Genomic DNA, 24,452 nt, shown 5'->3' on the forward strand with positions numbered 1-24,452 from the left:
AACTTGTGCCATTAAATCTTAATCTTGTTACCTACTCAGGGGAGAAATCTAGGGAAGATATTTTATTCAAAGATTTGAAACTTCCAACTGGCAAAACAAAATTCAGGGAGGGAAATATGCAAGCAAGGGGTGAGGAGGACAGTGGAGAAATGTATTACTTCAATTTAACCACTATTCTGACAGCTACAAACAATTTCTCGGAGGCTAATAAGCTTGGACAAGGAGGTTTTGGCCCTGTTTACAAGGTTAAGAAATATAAAATCTTTCACTAAGTTTATACTCACAAAAATAATGTTATGGAAGTTGAATTCACTGTCTTTACATCTTGCTTTTGTGGGATATAGCAGCAGTCACGACCATTAGTGTATGATTTGTTCATATTCTGATTGAGAAAGCTTGAATGACTGCAGGGCACTCTGCCTAATGGCAAAGAAATAGCGGTTAAAAGGCTTTCAGCAAAATCAGGGCAAGGGATTGAAGAGTTCAGAAATGAAGTTATGGTAATTGTTAAACTTCAACACAAAAATCTTGTGAGGCTGTTGGGTTGCTGCATAGAAGGAGATGAAAAGCTTCTAGTCTACGAGTACATGGCCAACACGAGTCTAGACGCCTTTTTGTTTGGTCCGTTCCCTCTCCTTCTTTCTATTGAAGAGTTAAGAGTCTTGGCTTGAATAGCATCACTGTCCTATCTAATCTCATGAAAAACCTTCACAAGGTCTTAACACCAATGTCATGGACTCATATGAATCCTTGAAATTTGAGTGATTTATGGTTGACTTATTGCTTTGTTCTTGCATGCTCTTCTCATTAACATGCTTTTTCTTCTGCAAATCTCAATTGAAAATTTTCATGTTGTTTTCACTAAGACAGATCCAACAAAAACAAAGCAACTAGACTGGGCTAAGCGGGCCGCCATTATTGGTGGCATTGTAAGGGGGCTTCTATATCTGCATGAGGATTCTAGGCTCAAAATCATCCATAGGGATTTGAAAGCAAGCAATGTTTTGTTGGATGATGAGATGAACCCCAAGATCTCGGACTTTGGCACTGCCAGGATTTTTGGAAGCAACCAAATTGAAGCTAGCACCAACAGAATTGTTGGTACATTGTAAGCCATCTCCTCATCTTTTCATTCTGCCTCAACTGCTAAACAATAAAGATTACAACTATAAAAAAAGTTCCATTGTTACTGAAATTTCATATCATTGTCATTGACTATCATATGCAGTGGCTATATGGCTCCAGAGTATGCAATGCACGGTCACTTCTCAGTCAAGACAGATGTTTATAGCTTTGGTGTGTTAGTTTTGGAGATTATGACCGGTCAGAGGAATAACCGTTTTGGCCGCAGGGAAAATGTTGAGGACCTTCTGAGCTATGTAAGTATAGGTGGATTTCTCTTTTGCATGGATGTAGTGGTGAATAATGCTTGTGAGATTTGAGACATTACAAAACCTTGTCTACAATATTGAACATATTGTTGTGTTCTTGTAGGCTTGGAAAAATTGGAAAGAAGGGACAGCTACCAATATAGTAGATCCCACGTTAAGGGATGACACAACAAGTGAAATAATGAAATGTATCCACATTGGGCTCCTATGCGTTCAAGAAAAGGAAGTTGATAGACCAACCATGGCTTCTATTGTTCTTATGCTTAATGGCCACTCTCTAAGTCTCCCGGTACCTTCACATCCTGCATTTTTTATCCATAACAGTAGCCAGTTGGACATGCCTTTAGGAACCAGGTTGGATCAATTCTCAGTAGATGAGGCTACAATTACTGATCTACATCCTCGATAGTTTGTAAATGACGATTATAATTAAAAGAATTGTTTTGCTACAATTTATATGATAAAAGAACTAATATCCTATATTTTTCTTTCCTTTCTTTCTTAACATGTTTGAATGTGTTAAAATCTGTGCAATGATTTATGGCGAAAAAAATAGAAAAACGAGAAAGAAGAACATGAAGATTTAACGTAGTTCGGCTAATTACCTACGTCCACGGGAACAAGGAAAGAGGATTTTCACTATGTATCAAATTAGGGTTACATAAAAGGGTATTTATATTAACCCTTAAGAATGAAAATTCCAAAAATACCCCTGAGTCATACCGTGAGAGGCAACCCCAACCTATGGTTTACCCCACAACAAAAGAAGTACAAACCTAAATGGCAAATGCCATCACACCGTTTCTCTCCGGCATTTGCCACTTTTTCTCCATGTGTCTTTTCACTCAAATATGAGCCACATACTACAACAAAATGCTCACACATAAAGAAGACAGACCATGTGATATTCAATGCTTGAAAATGATACATCTAATTCAGTAAATTATTGAAGGACACATCTAATTAACATGTAATGTTTAAAAATTTAACTAATTTTTTAAACTCCCTCTTACCATTTCTTGGTAGATGAGATCTCATATAATCATGAAACCTAATATCATTCTAAATAGCTACATATCCATTGCTTTGATTGACCCGCATTATCTTCAAATTCATTCTATTGAAAAGTGATTCAAATTTCTAATTTGTAAAAATTCCCTTTTTGTAAAAAATATATTAGAAAATATTTCCTAAATTGATATATTGTTGTAATATTATATTGTCTAATTAAACAAATTATTAGGAATATCTCTATAAATATTCTAATTCATAAGGGAAAAAGATTATGAGATAAAGATGGGCTTATAAAGACTATACGAAGTGAATAGAAATATGAGAAAGAACGAGAGACACCTGATGAAATAAGAGGCTCATGATTCAAGGTGTGGATACAAACATGGGATAGTTATATTTGGTTTTGTCCTCTATAGTAATTTATGGTATAATGGAAAGATTCTCTCTCATCCGTGGATGTCAGTATGATCGGCCAAACCATGTTAAGACCTCATGTGTCTTTAAGTTGATTGTTTTATCTGTGTTCTCGGACTAACTTTGTTTAGGCACAACACGTTTCTCTTTTCTGGCAAGAAAAAGTTTGAGGCATGGCCCGGTTACAGCTTGCTTTGAGTGTTTAAAGTCAAATGGCAAGGCCCATTAAACGTGTGTTGAAAAGTGCACCAACGACCAGGAATTGCATTATTGGAAAATAATCACAACGTAGATCGACGACTTTCATCTTCCTCCAGTGTATGTGCATTATTCAATTGCCATAGAAATTTGTGAATAATATCTTAAGCGACGTTTCGATCTCTACTGGGAATTGACACATGCTTCTTTTGTGAAATTTCAAAGATAGAATTTAATTTGTGGGGTTATAAGTTGGAACACTGGTAGTAAAGGGACTGGTCATTGTTTCTTTTTTCTTCAGTCATTTCCCTTTTTCCGTTCTCTAAGCAGTTCTACCTGTTATATATGATCAATCACATCCTCATTTGCACCTTGGAATATTGGTTTAGCAGAGAGTGGTGGATACAACAATCCATTTACCATTACCATTACCATTACATAGATGAATATCTAGCTAGTGTAGCAGCAGGAATGTTTGATACCCAAGACACCAGAGCCTTCCTATTGCTGTCAATCTCAACTTTTTTGCTTACGATCATCTCCATCAATGGCCAACCAAGTTATAACCACTGTGATTGTTCAGGTCCAGACAATGACTCAGACAGCGCCAATTACATAGACAATCTCACTTCCCTCTTGGGTTCTCTATCTTCTAAAGCTTCCACCAACAGCTTCTACAATGATACCTTCAATCAAATCTACAGCCTCTATCTCTGCAGAGGCGATGTTGATGCTACTACTTGCCAGAATTGCGTGAAAACTGCTAGTCAAGAAATTCAAAAGCGATGCCAGTCTAATAAAACAGCCATCATCTGGTATGATGAATGCATAGTAAGATACTCTAACCTCAATTTCTTTGGAATTGGGCAGACCACTCCGATGGTGCTCATGTGGAATGCCCAGAACACTAGTTCCAGAGAAGAGCCGCCGTGGGAGGCAGTAGGTATGATATCGGAGCTCCTGGCAAATGCTCCATATGCAGAGAATATGTTTAATACGTCAGAGAAAAAGCTGGACAGTGGATATAGATACGGGCTGGTGCAGTGTAGTAGAGATATGGGCAGGGATGAATGCAGAAATTGTTTAACGCAGCTGAGGGAGAATATTAGCCAGTGTTGCAACGGAAGGAGAGGATGGCATGATTATGTGCCCAAGTTGCTATCTAAGGTATGAAGACCACCAATTCTACAACCACAAAACTCTGGCTCCATCTCCACCACCACCACCATCGCTACTGCCTTCCCTGGTTGTCACTACCTTGCAGGGGCCGCCTGAAGATGACCAAGGTCAGTCAACAGCGGCCAGACAAGTAATTTTGGCAATCTCTTTGACACTAACCACTCAAAATTTCAACATCTTATCTCAAATGTTATTAGAGAATAATCAGACGAAACAGTATGCTTAGATAATTTTTTGCCCAAACAACAATCCAACCAGTCCCAAGAAACTCCTACATCTTTTAAAGTAAACCATCTTCTTTTGGTCCCCTCAGATAGACTATGCTCCTATATTCTTTGAGATTTGTATGAGAATCATAAACAAATTCAAAATTATATGAATTGTATACTATAATGGCAGGAAAGGGAGGAGAGAACATAACAAAGACTGTAATTATAACCGTATCAACTTGTACAGCAGTTGTGGTTCTCTTCGGTTTCTACATTTATTGTTCGGTCATCAGAAGGAAGCACATACCAGGTATATATAATTAAACTGTTGATAGTAACCACACTGTTAAATTTGCTATTAGATTTTGACGTTATTTCTTACCCAGAGGAGGGAACAGGTGTAGAAATTCTATTAAATGATTTGAAAGGTACAACTGGAACTTGCTGCATGGAGGCACATATGCACGCAAGGGATCAAGACCACAGCAGGGAGATGCATTACTTCAATTTTACTACCATACTGGCTGCCACAAACAGTTTCTCTGATGAGAATAAGCTTGGAGAAGGAGGTTTTGGCCCTGTTTACAAGGTTAAGTCATACACATATTTCTTTGTACATATAGAAAAATGTTGTCATGAAAATTGGGCTCGGACTAATCAGATATTTGATTGACACAATCTTAACTGCCTTGAAAAGGTTCTACCGTGTGCATCTGCATAATAAACTGCCTATGGTCCTTGTTGGTATAAGATTAAATACTTATACAGAATATATATTTTTGGGCTGCCGGAACTAATTTTATTGATGAAGAGTGCTGAATTTATACATGAGCTTGTAACTTAAATGACATTAGAATAGCAGAAAATCAAGCTACTAGATGATGAACAACTACTTCCTATAAAATAGAAACCAAATCTTGACCAAATAAAAATAAGAAAATATCTAGATGTTGCAGATTTTGTGCAAGACTCTAGCTGCAATATTCAAAATTCAAATTCCAACAAATACTAAGTCAAAATTCAACACTCCTCCTTGACTTCGTAGATGCAAACTCCAAGTCTTGCACGTAGACACTCAAACCAAACTTCGAAAGGGGTCTGCTTCTTTAACACTTTTGTTGGCAATATGTTCAGAAAATATACTGCTCTACTTGCAATTTTAGCCCAAAATTTTGTAGGTAGATATTTTTCATGCAGAAGGCATCTTGTCATCTTCAAAAATGTTCTATTTTTCCTCTCCACGACTCCATTTTGTTGTGGATTATATGGTGCAGTGAGCTGGTGAACATTGTTTGCATTCCATTTCAAGGATGGCATCTTTTGAGATCCACCAACATCAGTATGCACCAGTTGCAGTTTTTTGGTTGCTCTCCAGGATATTTTCTTTGGAAAGGAAAGTTTAGTTTGCTTCCCATATTGACAAGTAGCACATATAGGAAGATCTTTTTCTAAGTCAGGAAGTCCTTCAGCTATTTGATTTTTCTTCATGTAGAGCACATCATCATGATGAAAGTGCTTAACCCTTCTGTCCCAAAACATTGTTGTGCTATCTTGTTGTAAAATAGCAATATGCTGATCTTCCAGTAAATTCAAGGCAAAACTCTTGCCCTTCATTTTTATGTTGAACACCTCTTTGCCTTCAGCATCCTTGATAATGCAATTCCTATCTTCAAAATAAACTTTAAATTCTTTCTCAACAAGCTGTCCAACACTGAGTAAGTTTTGGTCAATGTCAGGCACAAACAAAACATCATAAATGAGTTTCAAACCTGTTTGGCTTTCGATAGAAACCGTTCCTTTGCCCTTCACTGGAATATACTCACCATTTCCAATTCTGACTTTGGAAATAATTGTTCTATCAAGTTCTCTAAAGAGATCTTGATTATTTGTCATGTGGTTTGTACAACCATTATCCACAAGCCAGCTTTTAGAGGTGCTTTTATTAGCAAAACACGTTGCTACAAACAATTGCTCCTCCTGGCAATAGTCAACTGCTGCACTAGTTTCTTCCTACTGTTGATTTTTGCAAATCCTCTCCACATGTCCTTGTTTACCACACTTGTTGCATTTCACATCTGGTCTCCACCAACATTTTTGTGGAGAATGATTTGTCTTCTTGCAATGAGGACAAGGTGGAAAAACTCCATTTTTCTGGTTGTTGCCACACGACTTGTTGTTCACCTTTCCATTTTTATGGCCTGCATTTTTCTGCATTCTTGCTTGAAATGTTCCTTCTGCAGTATCTCCTTGTCTCATGAGTCTTCTTTGTTCCACAGCCTCCAAGGAATGTAATAATTCTGTCAAGCTAATAGTTGACAGATCTTTTGAATTCTCCAAAGAGGAAATTGTAGCTTCATATTTCTCAGGAAGTGTAACCAATATCTTTTGAACAATCTTCTCATTGGAAAATTCTTTTCCAAGCAGCCTAACTTTGTCTGCTATCGAAAGAAGTTGTGCAGCATAGTCTTTAACAGCATCAGACTCCCTCATTTTCTTCATTTCAAATTTTCTTGATTCTTTCATCTCCTTTGTATTCCTCCTTGAGATACTCCCAAATTTCTGCAGCTGAATCAATTTTCATGATTTTGATGAAAATTGATGGTGAAACTGCAGCAAACAAGCAAGTTTTCGCTTTAGCCTTTCTTGTCCTTCTTTCTTTATGCAACTTCATTTGAGCCACAGTTGGATTGGCTCCTAGGGGAGGAACTTCATAATTTTCTTCCACTGCTTCCCAAACATCAAGTGCTTGTAGATGAACTGTCATTCTAACAGCCCAAGTTTCATAATTGTCTCCATCAAGAATTGATGGTGCAACTGTGAGACTTGACTCTTCCATTGCTAAATGATTTTAGAAGGCGTTTGGGTTCACTCACCTCACTGGCCCCTCAAGATAACTATGGCTCTGATACCACTTTGTTGGTATAAGATTAAATACTTATACAGAATATATATTTTTGGGCTGTCGGAACTAATTTTATTGATGAAGAGTGCTGAATTTATACATGAGCTTGTAACTTAAATGACATTAGAATAGCAAAAAATCAAGCTACTAGATGATGAACAACTACTTCCTATAAAATAGAAACCAAATCTTGACCAAATAAAAATAAGAAAATATCTAGATGTTGCAGATTTTGTGCAAGACTCCAGCTGCAATATTCAAAATTCAAATTCCAGCAAATACTAAGTCAAAATTCAACACTCCTCACTGTCATGACATGTAGCTAATTCATATATGATAAAATTTCTTTCATTGAGAAAGCTTGAAATGACCTCAGGGTAAGCTGCTTAATGGAAAGGAAGTAGCAGTCAAAAGATTTTGGCCAAAATCAGGGCAAGGCCATGGAGAGTTTGAGAATGAAGTCATGTTGCTTGTTAAACTTCAACACAAGAATCTTGTGAGGCTGTTGGGTTACTGCACAGAGGGGGATGAAAAGCTCCTTGTCTATGAATACATGGCTAACACTAGTCTCGACTCCTTTTTGTTTGGTTTGTTCTCTCAAACTGTGTCTATTGAAACTATTGAAATCATTATGGGATTTCCTTAGAAATTTTCCCATCTTTTTCTCCCAAAGCCAGATCCTACAAAGAGCAGGCAACTGGACTGGGCAAAGCGCGCAGCCATTGTTGGTGGAATAGCAAGGGGCCTTCTCTATCTGCATGAAGACTCTCGTCTCAAAATCATCCACAGGGACTTGAAAGCAAGCAATATTTTGTTGGATGAAGAGATGAACCCAAAGATCTCAGATTTTGGCACTGCAAGGATTTTTGGCCAAAATCAAATTGATGCCAACACCAGCAGAGTTGTTGGTACATTGTAAGCCATCTCATTCTCTCTAACTATTGAGTAATTTCAACTCTTTTCCAATTTTTTAACTTTTCTTCACACGATTTAAAGTTGAACTGCACCTCAAAATTTGTTCTCCAATAGTGGGTACATGGCACCAGAGTATGCAATGGAGGGATTATTTTCGGTGAAGTCTGATACTTACAGCTTTGGAGTTCTGTTGCTAGAAATCTTAAGTGGAAAAAAGAACAGTGGCTTCCATAACCCAGACCATTCCCAAAGCCTTTTATCATATGTAGGTCTTTCTCTTCTCTTATGTGCTGAGCTTAAACATAGATGTTCCTTTACTATACCCATTTGTAAATTCATCAATTATGCTGCTGAACAGGCATGGCGGCTATGGAATGAAGACAAAGGACTGAAGTTTATAGACCAGAACTTAGTTGACACTTGTCCTGTAAGTGAGGCACTCAGATGGATCCATATTGCTTTGTTGTGTGTTCAGGAAGAACCCAATGATAGACCCCTCATGTCATCAGTTGCTCTCATGCTTGGAAGCAAATCAGTGAACCTTCCCCAACCATCAGCACCTCCCTTCTCTATGGGAAGACATTTCATGTCTGATCAATCTTCAACAACCGGGACCAGCACTGGTTTTCTCATGTCAGATCAAGACTAGGTGGAGTTGGTGATGCAAGTCTAGCTTTTCTCCCTGTGATTCACAAATTCAAATATACAAGATCTCTTCCTTCTTTCCTCTTCATTCTCTGCTTCTCTCTGTTTTAATATTCAACAACTTCCTATGGTTTGGTTAAAATTTCTCTTTTAAATTAACACTTGAAGAAATGGTCAAACAACTTCCCAAAATTGTGATTACTTTGGGAAATCTGGTCATTGTAAGACATGATTATTTAAAGAACATATTTATCATCAAACTCGGTCAAAAAATGAAATACAGCTCTGACCCATAGTCATAGAAGGGCAGAGAAAACAACAAATGATTATGTCTAATTTCTGCCAGAAGTTCTCAAGTTCTTTACCAGCAGTTAGCCTCTTTTAGCCAACCACCAGCTGCAGTTTTATGGGCAGCAAAATTTTCCTCTTTTCCTTTTGGATGGTCCATAAGAGGGTAATTCTCTGTAAATGAGACCAATTCAACAATTCAATGCTATGACACATAGAACATATATAGTTGAATATATGGTAGAAGTAATAACAAATGTTCACGATTGCGGAATTTCTAGAAAATTTGTACATAGTCATTTTATTACCAAAAGTTCACCAATCTTTTAAAATTGAATGCAGTCTCTCCAGGTGATGGACATATTATTCTTCAGTTTGCTTCTTCTAAAATCAAATTCCCTAGTTCCAAATCTACAATTATTCTTAGAGTGACATACCTCATCAAGGGAAGTGAACTACTTGTATGGTACATACCTAGAAGGCGGCATTCTAGATGCCTTTTTTTTTCCTTCTTCAAACATTTCTCCTTTTCACATTCTTCAAACACCTGGTCTCTGCTGGTAGGATGGTAGTTGTGCTAACTTCATAATATAATAGTCCTTCATTAATATAATCAAGGGGAGCCATTGTTTTCAAGTTTTGACACATACCAGGAGACTACATCTAATCCCTTCACCATTACAATTTTCAATTATTAATAGCTATAAGAGTATCTCCAAAGCCTCCCTTGGACTAATTTCCATTGATAGAAGCTTAGCATAGGAATTGAAATGTTTGAGATTAACCGCGCTGGAGCCTTTCTGTTTCTCTTAGTCTCAACTTTTTGGCTAGTTAGCTCCATCCATGCCCAACCAACCTATGTTTCCCACAGTTTTTCACGTCCAAATAATGCCTCAGACAACGCCAATTATGAAAATAATCTCACTGCCCTCTTGGATTCTCTGTCTTCTAAAGCTTCCCTCTACAACTTCTATAATGACTCTGCTAATCAAATATACAGCCTCTATCTCTGCAGAGGCGATGTTAACGCTACTACCTGCCAGAATTGTGTGAGAACTGCAAGTCAAGAAGTCCAACAGCAATGTCAGTCTAACAGAACTGCAATCATATGGTATGATGAATGCAAGTTACGCTACTCTAGTGAAAACTTCTTTGGAATTGCAGCTACTTCTCCATACTTCTTACTATGGAATACTAGGAACAATAGTTCACCAGATGAAAGGGATGTTGGAGGTCTAGCTTTTATCTATACTTTAGTGTCAAAAGCTCCAAATTGGGAAAATATGTTTGGGACGGATGTTGCAGAGGCTATGAATAATGCATCTCAGAATATATATGGGTTGGTGCAGTGTACTAGAGATATAAGTAATGATGAATGCAGAAGCTGTTTGCTGCAGCAGATAGAGGAGATTGAGGGGTGTTTCCAGGGGAAGATAGGATGGAATATTGTGGGCCCAAGTTGCAATATGAGGTATGAACAATACCTCTTTTACCAGCAACCTTTGGCTCCATCAACCCCTGCTTCACAGCCAATGCCTGATGACAACCCAGGTGAGTTAAATGTTATAATTACTGACTATTTTGGTTTTTGGTAGAAAATTAGGGGAGATTTAGCCTCCCTTCTGTTTTAAAGATTATTTTAGCTTTGAAAATGGTTGATGTAGATTATAGATAGGAATACCAATGCTCTAGTTACTTACTCATGTGGCAAGTCAAGTGCCTTAGGCCCAGTCACACCAAGAAACCAACAAAAAAACATGATCTAATCTCCATTGAATGAGGATGATGATCATGGTTCAAATGAAGTAACATAAATCAATAAATTTTTCTGTGCTCTAATATTTTTTTATTGCCAATTTGTTTGAGAATCATAAGAAAATTTACCATCGTAGTGTATAATATAGTGGCAGGAAAGGGAGGAAAGTAACACAACCAATATAGCGATCATCACTGTATCAACAGTTACAGGAGCTGCAGTTCTCTTGGGCTTCTACCTTTATTGCTCAATCTTCAGAAGGAAGAGAGAACCAGGTATATATGTTTAAGCTTGTGCGTTAACAACTACACCGTTTTCCTTTTTCATTTTTGGCTGTTGAAGCTTAGTCTTTTTATTACTCAGAGGAGCACGTAAGTGAAGAAATTCTTTTACATCATTCAACTGCTGCCACACACTTCATGGAGGGACATATTCATGAAAGGGATCAAGATAACAGTGGGGAATTGCATTGCTTCAATTTAACTACCATATTGACTGCTACAAACAACTTTTCTGATGCCAATAAGCTTGGAGAGGGAGGTTTTGGCCCAGTCTACAAGGTGAAGAATGATCTTAATTGCCTTAGAAAAAGGTGTAAAGAGACACTACCATATATATGCACATTAAACTCTGTGAACCTTAATTTCATGACATAGAGCAATGCTTGGCCACTACTTGTTTGATTGAGAAAGTGTGAAATTCCTCTAGGGTAAGCTGCTTAATGGGAAGGAGATGGCAGTCAAAAGGCTTTCAAGGAAATCAGGGCAAGGTCTTGAAGAGTTCAAGAATGAAGTTATGTTAATTGTTAAACTTCAACACAAGAATCTTGTGAGGCTGCTGGGTTGCTGCATAGAGAGAGAGGAAAAGCTCCTTGTCTACGAATACATGGCCAACACTAGTCTTGATGCCTTTTTATTTGGTTTGCTCTCTCTCTCTCTCCCACACACATATAGCATCATCTTACAAATACTTTGCTCTTCCAGTATCATGAAAAACCTTTACAAGAATGGTCTAAACCTCAAAATTATTATAAGATTTTCCCCTGAAATTTTTTCATATGTTCTTACAAAAACAGATCCAATAAAAAGTAGGCAACTAGACTGGGCCAAACACGCTGCCATTGTTGGTGGAATAGCAAGAGGGATTCTGTATCTGCATGAGGACTCCCGGCTCAAAATCATCCATAGGGATTTGAAAGCAAGCAACGTTTTGTTGGATGAAGAGATGAACCCAAAGATCTCAGACTTTGGAACTGCTAGGATTTTTGGCAGTAATCAGATTGACGCTGTTGAATTTTGACTTAGTATCTGCTGGAATTTGAATTTTGAATATTGCAGCTGGAGTCTTGCACAAAATCTGCAACATCTAGATATTTTATTATTTTTTATTTGGTCAAGATTTGGTTTCTATTTTATAGGAAGTAGTTGTTCATCATCTAGTAGCTTGATTTTCTGCTATTCTAATGTCATTTCAGTTACAAGTTCATGTATAAATTCAGCACTCTTCATCAATAAAAATAGTTCCAGCAGCCCAAAAATATATTTTTTGTATAAGTATTTAGTCTTATACCAACAAAGTGGTATTAGAGCCATAGTTATCTTGAGGGGCCAGTGAGGTGAGTGAACCCAAACACCTTCTAAAATCATTTAGCAATGGAAGAGTCGAGTCTCACAGTTGCTCCATCAGTTCTTGATGGAGACAATTATGAAACTTGGGCTATTAGAATGACAGTTCATCTACAAGCACTTGATGTTTGGGAAGCAGTGGAAGAAAATTATGAAGTTCCTCCCCTAGGAGCCAATCCAACTGTGGCTCAAATGAAGTTGCATAAAGAAAGAAGGACAAGAAAGGCTAAAGCGAAAGCTTTCTTGTTTGCTGCAGTTTCACCATCAATTTTCATCAAAATCATGAAAATTGATTCAGCTGCAGAAATTTGGGAGTATCTCAAGGAGGAATACAAAGGAGATGAAAGAATCAAGAACATGCAGGTGATGAACTTGATTCGAGAATTTGAAATGAAGAAAATGAGGGAGTCTGATGCTGTTAAAGACTATGCTGCACAACTTCTTTCAATAGCAGACAAAGTTAGGCTGCTTGGAAAAGAATTTTCCAATGAGAAGATTGTTCAAAAGATATTGGTTACACTTCCTGAGAAATATGAAGCTACAATTTCCTCTTTGGAGAATTCAAAAGATCTGTCAACTATTAGCTTGACAGAATTATTACATTCCTTGGAGGCTGTGGAACAAAGAAGACTCATGAGACAAGGAGATACTGCAGAAGGAACATTTCAAGCAAGAATGCATAAAAATGCAGGCCATAAAAATGGAAAGGTGAACAACAACAAGTCGTGTGGCAACAACCAGAAAAATGGAGTTTTTCCACCTTGTCCTCATTGCAAGAAGACAAATCATTCTCCACAAAAATGTTGGTGGAGACTAGATGTGAAATGCAACAAGTGTGGTAAACAAGGACATGTGGAGAGGATTTGCAAAAATCAACAGCAGGAAGAAACTAGTGTAGCAGTTGACTATTGCCAGGAGGAGCAATTGTTTGCAACAACGTGTTTTGCTAATAAAAGCACCTCTAAAAGCTGGCTTGTGGATAGTGGTTGTACAAACCACATGACAAATAATCAAGATCTCTTTAGAGAACTTGATAGAACAATTATTTCCAAAGTCAGAATTGGAAATGGTGAGTATATTCCAGTGAAGGGCAAAGGAACGGTTGCTATCGAAAGCCAAACAGGTTTGAAACTCATTTATGATGTTTTGTTTGTGCCTGACATTGACCAAAACTTACTCAGTGTTGGACAGCTCGTTGAGAAAGAATTTAAAGTTTATTTTGAAGATAGGAATTGCATTATCAAGGATGCTGAAGGCAAAGAGGTGTTCAACATAAAAATGAAGGGCAAGAGTTTTGCCTTGAATTTACTGGAAGATGAGCATACTGCTATTTTACAACAAGATAGCACAACAATGTTTTGGGACAGAAGGGTCGAGCACTTTCATCATGATGATGTGCTTTACATGAAGAAAAATCAAATAGTTGAAGGACTTCCTGACTTAGAAAAAGATCTTCCTATATGTGCTACTTGTCAATATGGGAAGCAAACTAAACTTCCCTTTCCAAAGAAAATATCCTGGAGAGCAACCCAAAAACTGCAACTGGTGCATACTGATGTTGGTGGAACTCAAAAGATGTCATCCTTGAAATGGAATGCAAACAATGTTCACCAGCTCACTGCACCATATAATCCACAACAAAATGGAGTCGTGGAGAGGGAAAATAGAACAATTTTGAAGATGACAAGATGCCTTCTGCATGAAAAATATCTACCTAAAAAATTTTGGGCTAAAATTGCAAGTAGAGCAGTATATTTTCTGAACATATTGCCAACAAAAGTGTTAAAGAAGCAAACCCCTTTCGAAGTTTGGTTTGAGTGTCTACGTGCAAGACTTGGAGTTTGCATCTACGAAGTCAAGGAGGAGTGTTGAATTTTGACTTAGTATCTGCTGGAATTTGAATTTTGAATATTGCAGCTGGAGTCTTGCACAAAATCTGCAACATCTAGATATTTTCTTATTTTTATTTGGTCAAGATTTGGTTTCTATTTTATAGGAAGTAGTTGTTCATCATCTAGTAGCTTAATTTTCTGCTATTCTAATGTCATTTCAGTTACAAGTTCATGTATAAATTCAGCACTCTTCATCAATAAAAATAGTTCCAGCAGCCCAAAAATATATTTTTTGTATAAGTATTTAGTCTTATACCAACAGACGCTAACACAAACAAAGTTGTCGGTACATTGTAAGTCATCTCCTCTTGCCATGCTGTGTTTAACTGTCAAACCAAAAAGAAAAAAAGAAAAACTGCACATACATATAGAGAAATTTTGTCACACTTCCATTATTTTTTACACCATGTGAAGCTGAATTGTTCCTCAAAATTTGGTCTTCCAATAGTGGGTACATGGCACCAGAGTATGCAATGGAGGGACTATTTTCAATGAAGTCTGATACCTACAGCTTTGGAGTCCTGTTACTGGAAATTTTAAGTGGGAAAAAGAACAGTGGCTTCCATCACCCAGATCATTCCCAAAACCTTCTATCACATGTAGGTTTCTCCTCCACCATCCATATTCCCCAAATTTGATATAAGGTTACTTTCTTTTCCCATTCATGAATTCCTGAATTATGATGTTGAGCAGGCATGGCAGCTATGGAATGAAGGCAAGGGACTTGAGTTCATAGATCCGAACTTAGTTGACAATTGTCCTGTAAGTGTGGCTCTCAGATGGATCCATATCGCATTATTGTGTGTTCAGGAAGACCCCAATGACAGACCCCCCATGTCATCGGTTGTTCTCATGCTTGGAAGTGAGACAGCAAGTCTTCCTACACCAGCAGCTCGCCCATTCTCTGTGGGAAGATTTTGCATCTCTGATCAATCTTCAACAACAGGAACCGGAACCGGAACCGGCTTTCTCAAATTGGATAAATCTTCAACCAGTGTTTCTACCTAGCTAAGAGATTTATAGGAGCATGCTGTTCCAGCTAGTTAACAGATGACAGTTCCAATGTTAAATACACATTCATATCTAATATGTATGAGATCATATCACTAGTAATAGAGCATTTAATGATTTCCTGGCGAATGGTCCATTCTTGGTGTGTTTTTCTATCCTTGAAGCATGGATACATATCCCTTCTCAGTATGCCCCAATAAGATGCAGCACACCTTCTGAATCATTAGAACACCATTCTCTTATGACAAATTATTAGGCATGACATGCTCTGTTTGATTCTCTATCCAACTACAGACTAAAGCCTTGTGCTGTTGATGATATAAATCAACCAACAGAGACGTATGCCACCATGCTTTCTCACTAGAAAGTCAAAAGGAGAATTTATTAGGTTTGGATCCCAACTACAAAATTATGAAGAACTCATCAGCACAGAGAGCACCGATATTCAAGTCGAGAAGTGCATTTATAAGGCTTAGCTTCCAAACTACCAATAGAAATTTTCAAGAAAATTTCATTGTCTGAAGGTTTCAGTTATCTGGCCTCTCTTTCTTCCTCACTCTCCCAAATATGAATTCCTCTGTTCTGAAACCCTCTACTCTTCTTCTGTTCTTCTATTCTTTCCTCTGTTTCTGCAGCCCCACAAAGGCTGATTACATCTACAGCGTCTGTTCTAATCATTCTGAAATCGCCAGTAACAGTTACAAGACTAACCTCAATAGTCTATTTTCTTCACTGACCACCAAAGGCCCTCTCACCGGCTTCTACAACACAACCTCCGGCAAAACCCCAGATGAAGTTTTTGGTCTAGTTCTCTGCAGAGGTGATGATACAAGCAATGATTGCCAGATTTGCATCAAAGAAGCAAGTCAAGAGCTATTACAACGTTGCAACAGTACTAAAGAAGGTACAATATGGTATGATGAATGCCTCCTAAGATACTCCAGCCAGAATTTTTTCTCTTCTGTAACATTGAAGAAGGAATTGTCTTTGCTGAACACCATTAGCGCGTCAGATCCAATTCGGTTCAATACCATACTGGGACAGTTGATGGATAACATTTCATCAGAGGCTGCATTTTCCTCTAGCCAGATGTTTGCTACCGGAGAGGCCGTTGTTTCAAGCCTTCAGAAGATATATGGGCTGGTGCAGTGCACTAGAGACTTGTCCAAGGAGGATTGTAATGATTGTCTTGAGAGCTCAATAGAGAAACTATCATCTTGCTGCAGTGGAAAGCAAGGAGGCCAAGTGATTTCCAAGAGTTGTTTTCTGAGATATGAGGTATATCCCTTCTTCAGGGGTGCTTCAACCGGTGCTACATCCCCACCACCTGAAAATGCCATGGTTGATGGGAAGAATTCTACCACTACAGCCCCAACAGCCACAACTAAAGGTCAGTGTGGTGATGGGTAATCACAATTTACAAGTTCATTTCAGTTCATCTTGATTTTTATGTTTATTTTCCATTATTTTTTGGTCATTTTACCCTAGAAAAAAAAATATCTGAAGCTTTGACACAAGAAGCAAATCCTTCCCTCCCTCCCTCTGCTTAACCTCTTGATTGTGATTGTTTTCCTAAGTGATGTAGAATTTGTAACCATATATCATTACCCTTAAATTGTTGATAATTCTTCATCCACTTCACCAGCATTAGGTTGAGACTTTATTGTTGACCAGTCTTATCAGTTTGGAAAGGAGATCGGAGGTCATTAGTAAAGGTAGCGAGTAAGGATATACTTTGGTTAGCTGTAATGGACTGACCATGATCTAGCTGTCAGGTGGTAGCCCCTAAGATTTGAGGGATTCTGCCACGTGTTGGGTTCTAAGTCTCTCCTTACAAGACTCATTTAAGAGGGGCATCCGTTGATGATAAGACTAGGGATTGGCCAAACTTATTTGTTTAGAAAGTGTAGTAGAAGATGACAGTTCAATGCCAAAATAGTCCTTTCAAAGAAAAAAAATAATCAAATAGATCTCGTCCTAAACTATTTACCAATCTAATTTTTATTATGATATATTTATTTGCATGACTTTTTTTTATTTTAAGCATATAAAACTATAATTATCAATTATGATTTTAAAATTAAAAATTAAATTAAATTAAATTTGGTGTTATACGAACACACTACTTTGATAAATAATTTGAACACAAGTTTACATTAACAATTATTTTTACAAAAAAATTACTTTGATCGAAAACTCAACATAATAGCACCTTCGTTGTCACCCTGAGAAAACAAAATTCTCATGTTTGCAAAACACAACTTTGCTCCAACTTTTTCACAAGTTTAGATTTGGATTGGTTTAGGCCTACTTTGTTGTTGACTTATAAATATATAATTTTTGGATTAGTATATATAAAATAAATTTATTTTGAATTGGCATATTTAATAATTTAATTATAATTTTAAATTATTTAATTTATTTTTAAATAAATATTTTAATTAAGTCATAAATATATTTAATGAAAACATTAATCATATATGACTTATAGAAGATTTAACTCAATATGATTATTAATGAGTCACATGATATATTACCTATATAATAATCAAGTAGTATTTGGACTTATATTTTTTATATAATTATTTTTGTGTCAAGTTTGGGTTGATCTATTTACAACCCACCGATACGAACTACCACCTCTAATTACAAATTTCCACTAGCATATTGTAGGCTTCATTCATGGTGGGGCTCTTCATTCAAATATCAGCATAAGACTGAAAACCCCCACACATCTTAAGCTATTTTGTTGCTCTCCTGGTCTTATCAATAGAGTTCCTGTATAAGGTGGTTGCACCTGGCAGGTTTTGTTCACCTTTATAAACTGAGCTGCATACACATCAGGCCACAAATTGAGGCCCCAAGCCTGGCCAAATTTAGAATAGTCTTCTTGAAGACCCCAACCCGGAATTGCATATAGGAGAAGATGGCTGCATGGAACTGTAGTTGTAAAGGATTATGCCTTCAACTGCAATTCTATCCACACATTGTGGCCTCTAGATGTTAGATTACTTGATCACGGAAAGACTTCATACTTGTGTTTATACCAACTCTAACTATAGTTTCTTTAAGAAATTAATATGGCCACAGCCCTCTGTCACATGACAAAATGTGATTTCTAATAAGAGTGTGATGAAAACTACAATGACAGACTGACAGACTGACACACATGAGAACATCGAAGTTATAATAATCAAGCACCAAAAATTAACAAATATACTTCTGCAACTAAGTTTTGAACCTAATGATAAAGAAAGGCCCTGCTAATTTTCCCTTGAACTTTCCCTTGATCTCCTGCCAACCTTACATTTCCTTCTTGCCTCCAAAAATTGGAGACATGTTCTGCTAGATATGCATAGAACCACAGAGCATTTTCTCCTTCACCTAATGTTTTTTCTCTTTTCATTCATGCAGGGAACAGAAAGAAAACTTTGACAATTGCCCTGGCTATTGTCATCCCCATAATTGTTTTGCTGGTGATCTTTATAGCTCTATGGTACTGTCTCTTGAAGCGAAAGACAAAGAAAGCAAGTGGAGGTAAGCATACAAAACATATCCATTCTCATATGCTGCTTCTGCATTGTTCAGTAGTGGATGAGTTACAGAGTCTGTTAACTACAGACATGTCACTGACATTATTGCATTTTTTTGTGTAGTTGACAGAGAGATTATGAGCATTGAATCCCTGCTATTTGATCTGAACACAATTAAAGCAGCAACAGATGACTTTGCAGATTCAAATAAACTTGGGGAAGGTGGATTTGGTCCTGTTTACAAGGTAATTGTGTGCCTTAAGCTTTCTAAATTGACTTCTTGGACTATTCTTAAATTAAAACCATTGCATTCTATGGAGACATGCCCCTCCAGTGTGAGGCATCCAGGTGCTGACAGAGTGATTCTGATAGTTCATATTCTATTTTTTTAGGGTAAGTTGAGAGATGGACAAGAAATAGCAGTAAAAAGACTCTCAAGAACTTCTGGACAAGGTGTTGAAGAATTCAAGAATGAGATCATATTAGTTGCAAAACTTCAACACAGGAATCTTGTTAGACTCTTGGGGTGTTGCTTTGAAGGCCAGGAAAGGTTGCTCGTATATGAATTTGTCCTCAACACAAGCCTTGATAAATTCTTATTTGGTGGGCAAAATCTTCCTCTTCTGCAAGTGATTTTCTTCAATGTAAAACTTAATTTTGGTTTTGATTACTGGTTTCAGTTTTGATATAAAATCACCATAATTTTGGTGCAGATCCAACCAGACGTGCACAGCTAGACTGGGATACTCGTTACAAGATTATTTCAGGGGTGGCTCGTGGGATTCTCTATCTTCATGAAGATTCTAGGCTCCGCGTAATCCACAGGGACATTAAAGCTAGCAATGTGTTGTTGGATAACAAGATGAATCCTAAAATTTCAGATTTTGGCGTGGCAAGAATGTTCGATGTAGATCAAACTCGAGCCAATACCAATAGAATTGTAGGGACATAGTAAGGCCAAACCTTTTACTACATCCTTCAATGAATCATCAACTAAATTTAGTGTCAAATTTTTATATATGAAATTTTATTCTGAGTTTCATTGTTGTCTGATTTAAATGTTTCAGTGGATACATGTCTCCTGAGTATGCTATGCAAGGACAATTCTCTGTAAAATCCGATGTCTTCAGCTTCGGAGTCCTGTTACTTGAAATTGTGAGGGGCCAGAAGAACAGCTCTTTTTATTTAACTGATTCCTCTCATGATCTTCTAAGCTATGTAAGTATGCACCTAAATAAGCTTATGTATACTCAATTATTTGTTTCTTCTAGTAGTCATTCCACAAAGCGAAGCTCATTGTTAGTTGTTCTGCTTTCTGTTTGGATATCGGGTACTGAAGGCTTGGAAACTGTGGACTGAAAATAGGCCATTAGAATTGGTGGATTCGGCTTTGGGGAATATGTTTCCAAGCAATGAAGTTCTGAAATGCATTCACATAGGCCTACTATGTGTTCAAGAAGATGCAGCTGACAGACCCACAATGTCATCCGTGGCTTTCATGCTCAACAGCTATTCTTCCACGCTTGACCATCCTGCTCCACCACCATTAGTAGGGGAAAACCGTTCCAAGGAACTGCACTGGTCAGCTACCAGGTCACAGTACTCAGTGAATGAGCTTGATGCTTCAGAAATAGAACCCAGATAGAAAAATGCTTCATATGACTCCAAACCAAATATTGTAAACGCTTAATATTTTGGTGTATGCAACCTTTGGGAGCATGCTAATACCTCTCACTATCACTCCTACAAGAGATTCAATTTCTGTCCTACTTTTATTTGTTTGTTTCCATTTATTTTTTTCTCCCTCCTCTTTTCAAATATTAGAAAGAAATCATGGAGTATTTATTGTTAAATCATTTCATTGTAGAAAAATGCCTTGTAGCAAAGCTGCTTTGTCTTGGTGGTTAAGATGTTAAACTTGAAATAGACTTTTGAAATGACAAGGTAATCACTGGCCAAAGTAAAGAGTATACACAATTTCAGAACTAACAATTATCTGATTTTCACAGTTTTGGGCTCAGCAGCACCTGATTTCAGATCTACAACCATATGGTCAAAAGCACCCAGAAGCAGAAACCGAATCAAGTTGGTGAAGAAATGATGAATATCATATTCATGATCATCAACCGCAGGGATGAATAACAGAATAGTACTCTGGGTTACTACAGAATCATTAGAAAAGCTAAGATTGTAAATGTGAGTATGCCAGCCATGATTCCACCATGTAACGATCTTCTATTACCTGTATTGCACAGTAATATCAGACAATGCCATCAATCTTAAATAATCAAATTTGTGCTAGTTTAGAGGATGGTTTGGGGTTAGGCTTCAGGGCAAGAGTGGGGTTGGGCAGCTTTATGAGGATTGAGGTGGTCGAATACAAATAGCATCAAAAAGATCTACGGTGATCAAATTAACTCACCTTCACTTGCAGTTGTCGTGGAGATGTTAGTATAGAACTGGTAGTCATGGTACCACATGCTGCAACTCTTCCCATAAATCTCCCATCCTCTTTTATTTGAAAGTGTCGATCCTAGACCACCCAACTGAGCATCCAAGCACTTGCTGCAGTCAGTCCTGCTAATATCTCTGGTGCATTGAGCCATGCCATACCTGTTCCCACTTTCTCCAACATCCAACACCGCCATCTGGAACATCAGCCGCTGCTTTGGAGCTCCAGATATTAGCCCACCCATGAATGCAAGTCCTTTTGAAACCACAACTGGATCATCAAAATCAGCCCCATAGTCAATGGCTGCAAAACTTGGTTCCACAACACCAAAGAAATTCTCATCCGAATATCGCAGGAAACACCATGTGAACCAAACCCCAACTTGCTTGCTCTTTGAGCATTGATGCAAGGCTACCGCAACAGACTCCTTGGTGCAGTTAGCACAATCTCTGGCTGAAACATCACCTCTACATTGCACCAGGCCATAAATCTTGTGGGAACTTTTACCCATTGTGGCTCTGTAGAAGCCATTGTTGAGAGGCACATTTGATGAAAGTGAATCCAGAAGATTGTTTAGATTGGTCTGGAATGAGTTCTCAAGTGTTGAATTATCTGCTTCTGAGCACTCAGTCCCAGCACTCACATTGGTATCAGCATGGCAATGGCCAAATAACAACATCACAATTGATACCAGAACCAAACTCATCACTGTCAAATGGCATGCCTCCATCAAGCTGCAGGGCCTCCAATATTTTTGATTCTTTGAAGGATTAGTAAGGGAAGAGAAAGAGAGTATGTGCCATGTTCCTACCAAGTCAAAATTATAAAACAAATGCATTATTCAATTGAAATGTACGTTAGGTCAACTCTTCTTGCTTTGACGTCAAAAACTGAGTAGCTTGTGGCTCATGACAGATTATAGTTGACATTGCCATGAATTGTATATCCATATACTAAAGGATTTTTTATTTTTTATTTTTATTTTTATTTTTTTCATCATTTCACAAGTCAAATAGGAATAAAATTGTGAAAGGAGGTCGGATTTAGACAAGGGACAAAATAATATAGGGCGAAGATGTTTAGCTTAGCAACTTCTTATAAAACTTGGTTTTGACTTTGGGCAACCATAAATTTAATGTCTCACCTTAATATAAAAATGTATAGTTTGTGCATACTTCTAAGGGATGTTAGCATTTTCATATTTTGACTTTGGGCTATCATAGATTCAATGTCTAACATTTGGTGGGCACCCTGGACCCAAAAATTTTGAGCCAAACCTCGGTCTGGCTCATGTATGAGATCGGCCCAATCCTAACCTGACCATGTTTACTAATTTTTGTAAGTAATTTCTCAATTAGGAGAGCAACATGGGCTTACAAGTACTATTTTTTATAATAAAAAAAAATTAAGAGAGGTAAGGCAACTCGAGTTGCAAATCAGATTGGAATGAACTTCAAACAAATATGATTTATTCTTGAATCGACTGTCAACTTGACCCAATTCGCCCAAATTACACCCACTTCTACACACAAGCATACTCTTTGAACGGGTTCAAAGCATGATGAATTATCATTTAGCTACAAGTTTTTAAATTATATTTAAAAAAAAATCTATAATTAAATTTCTTGTTCAAAATTCAGTGGCCCAAAAGGCCTGGCTTGGAATGCAATTCCCAGCCCAACCAAGACGAGAGGCGTGCCTGGACCAAGCTACCCAAGCCCGCCTGATCCGATCATGCCTAATCCAACCTCACCTAACTACAAAGAACTTAATGCACTATTCGCTGTGGTTGTGTACGTTGTTTTCTTGCATTTCACACAATGGCAGACAACAGCCGGAGGAACTTATCTAGTTGTTTTTAATATAATAAAGGAGAACGAGCCAAGATAAGGGTCATTTAACTTTCACATTAACAATATAGAGGATAAGCGGAGACTTTCTCAAATCCAATTATTCTGTGTGTCTTGGGTCAGCCAATGAACGCTGGATCAAACGTCGCCATTGATGGACCTTGTGAACAACCATACCATTATTTCTCCCTCGGAGAGAAGGCAGCAGTCCGTGTTTGTCCTCCACTAATTAGCTAAGTCTACATCGGTGATCAGTGGGACTCCTTTAACCCGGCTGTTCAATCATATGCCACACCACCACATGAAATCAAAGTCTAGTATATTGACGTTTCCTCCATGAAAGCAACTCCACCAAAACAATGGAGGATTCCATGGATAAAGGCAAATAGACAAGCTCATTTATGGGGATCCCTCCAAATTAAGGAAATCATGGATGGATTCCAAGTTGAAGAGTGACTGACAAATTAATTAATTAATTCCTTTTTTCTTCATCCCATGCATGTCTGATAGTAATAATAATATCAAGAATGATCATGGGAAAATAATTCTAGTAATTGATAGAATCAAAACTTGCAAATAGGCAGGAAAATAATTGAAGTAATGAATGGAATCAAATCTTTACAAAGAAGCCATAGTTGCAGACATGCAAGACCCAGAATTAGTGCATGTGATAGGCAAAACTTGTACTTCAAATAAGCCATGTTTTGAATTTCCAGACTCAAAAACTAACATATGGCAGATAAGTACGATGCCTTTTCCAATTTCAGTCACAGTTACTAGTTATTACAAGAACATTGTTTCCACTTTCTGTCTAGTTAGTGGAGAAACTTCTTGTTCTCAATAGGGCTTTTGCATTGCATTGGCTGCGACCTTGAAAACTTCACGGACATTCTCAAAAGGCACTCTGAAGGTTGGATGAAGCTTCCTCCTTTTAAGTTGCGACTCCATTATTGTTTTCCTGGTTGGATAAAATCAAGTGGTTTTCCTAAGATTGAAGATTATTATAGCTAGTCCTCCTTTCATGATTGAAGGGTAGAAATGAAAACCCAGATAAGATACTGGGCGAATGAAAGCACACAATCCAATAAATTTTGTGACCAAAGTAAATGTGATGATTTTATGGAAGATTTGCTCATATGCTTTTCTATTTGCTTCTGTAGTTCTGCAGCCAAGGGCAC

General features: G+C 37.6%; 3 protein-coding genes and 1 non-coding gene across 4 annotated transcripts; 3 read left to right on the forward strand and 1 right to left on the reverse strand.

The window, feature by feature from the left end:
- Positions 1-64: 64 nt before the first annotated feature.
- LOC100265431 (cysteine-rich receptor-like protein kinase 10) lies at positions 65-8,955 on the forward strand. Its single transcript, XR_009466756.1, has 13 exons — positions 65-245; positions 411-621; positions 871-1,108; positions 1,229-1,379; positions 1,495-1,799; positions 2,822-2,863; positions 3,290-4,303; positions 4,596-4,715; positions 4,792-4,994; positions 7,684-7,894; positions 7,985-8,222; positions 8,337-8,487; positions 8,581-8,955. It is a non-coding gene; the product is annotated as a cysteine-rich receptor-like protein kinase 10 (transcript).
- A 271-nt stretch (positions 8,956-9,226) lies between these two features.
- Positions 9,227-15,436, forward strand: LOC100240878 (cysteine-rich receptor-like protein kinase 15). Its single transcript, XM_059740183.1, has 8 exons — positions 9,227-10,739; positions 11,275-11,471; positions 11,620-11,830; positions 11,987-12,198; positions 12,573-13,659; positions 14,691-14,721; positions 14,877-15,027; positions 15,122-15,436. Exons 1-8 carry the CDS (start codon positions 9,926-9,928, stop codon positions 15,434-15,436), a joined length of 3,018 nt encoding a protein of 1,005 aa, XP_059596166.1. The 5' UTR covers positions 9,227-9,925.
- A 158-nt stretch (positions 15,437-15,594) lies between these two features.
- LOC100852482 (cysteine-rich receptor-like protein kinase 44) lies at positions 15,595-20,939 on the forward strand. Its single transcript, XM_059740019.1, has 7 exons — positions 15,595-16,829; positions 18,854-18,976; positions 19,096-19,217; positions 19,365-19,575; positions 19,686-19,923; positions 20,040-20,190; positions 20,312-20,939. Exons 1-7 carry the CDS (start codon positions 16,007-16,009, stop codon positions 20,615-20,617), a joined length of 1,974 nt encoding a protein of 657 aa, XP_059596002.1. The 5' UTR covers positions 15,595-16,006; the 3' UTR covers positions 20,618-20,939.
- A 224-nt stretch (positions 20,940-21,163) lies between these two features.
- On the reverse strand, positions 21,164-22,159 carry LOC100852447 (cysteine-rich repeat secretory protein 38). The gene has a single exon (XM_019218558.2). It carries the CDS (start codon positions 22,152-22,154, stop codon positions 21,381-21,383), a length of 774 nt encoding a protein of 257 aa, XP_019074103.2. The 5' UTR covers positions 22,155-22,159; the 3' UTR covers positions 21,164-21,380.
- Positions 22,160-24,452: the final 2,293 nt, after the last annotated feature.

Source organism: Vitis vinifera, chromosome 10, assembly GCF_030704535.1.
Source record: "Vitis vinifera cultivar Pinot Noir 40024 chromosome 10, ASM3070453v1".
Taxonomy (NCBI): Eukaryota; Viridiplantae; Streptophyta; class Magnoliopsida; order Vitales; family Vitaceae; genus Vitis; species Vitis vinifera.

Bases quoted from the DNA above. Each gene is read 5' to 3' on its own strand.
- LOC100852447 (XM_019218558.2), bottom strand. From the start codon at position 22,154: ATGGAGGCATGCCATTTGACAGTGATGAGTTTGGTTCTGGTATCAATT.
- LOC100852482 (XM_059740019.1), top strand. From the start codon at position 16,007: ATGAATTCCTCTGTTCTGAAACCCTCTACTCTTCTTCTGTTCTTCTAT. The intron at 19,576-19,685 runs GTGGGCAAAATC...ATTTTGGTGCAG, and splicing joins CCTTGATAAATTCTTATTTG to ATCCAACCAGACGTGCACAG. The intron at 19,924-20,039 runs GTAAGGCCAAAC...TAAATGTTTCAG, and splicing joins AATAGAATTGTAGGGACATA to TGGATACATGTCTCCTGAGT.
- LOC100240878 (XM_059740183.1), top strand. From the start codon at position 9,926: ATGTTTGAGATTAACCGCGCTGGAGCCTTTCTGTTTCTCTTAGTCTCA. The intron at 14,722-14,876 runs GTAAGTCATCTC...GTCTTCCAATAG, and splicing joins AACAAAGTTGTCGGTACATT to TGGGTACATGGCACCAGAGT. The intron at 15,028-15,121 runs GTAGGTTTCTCC...GATGTTGAGCAG, and splicing joins CCCAAAACCTTCTATCACAT to GCATGGCAGCTATGGAATGA.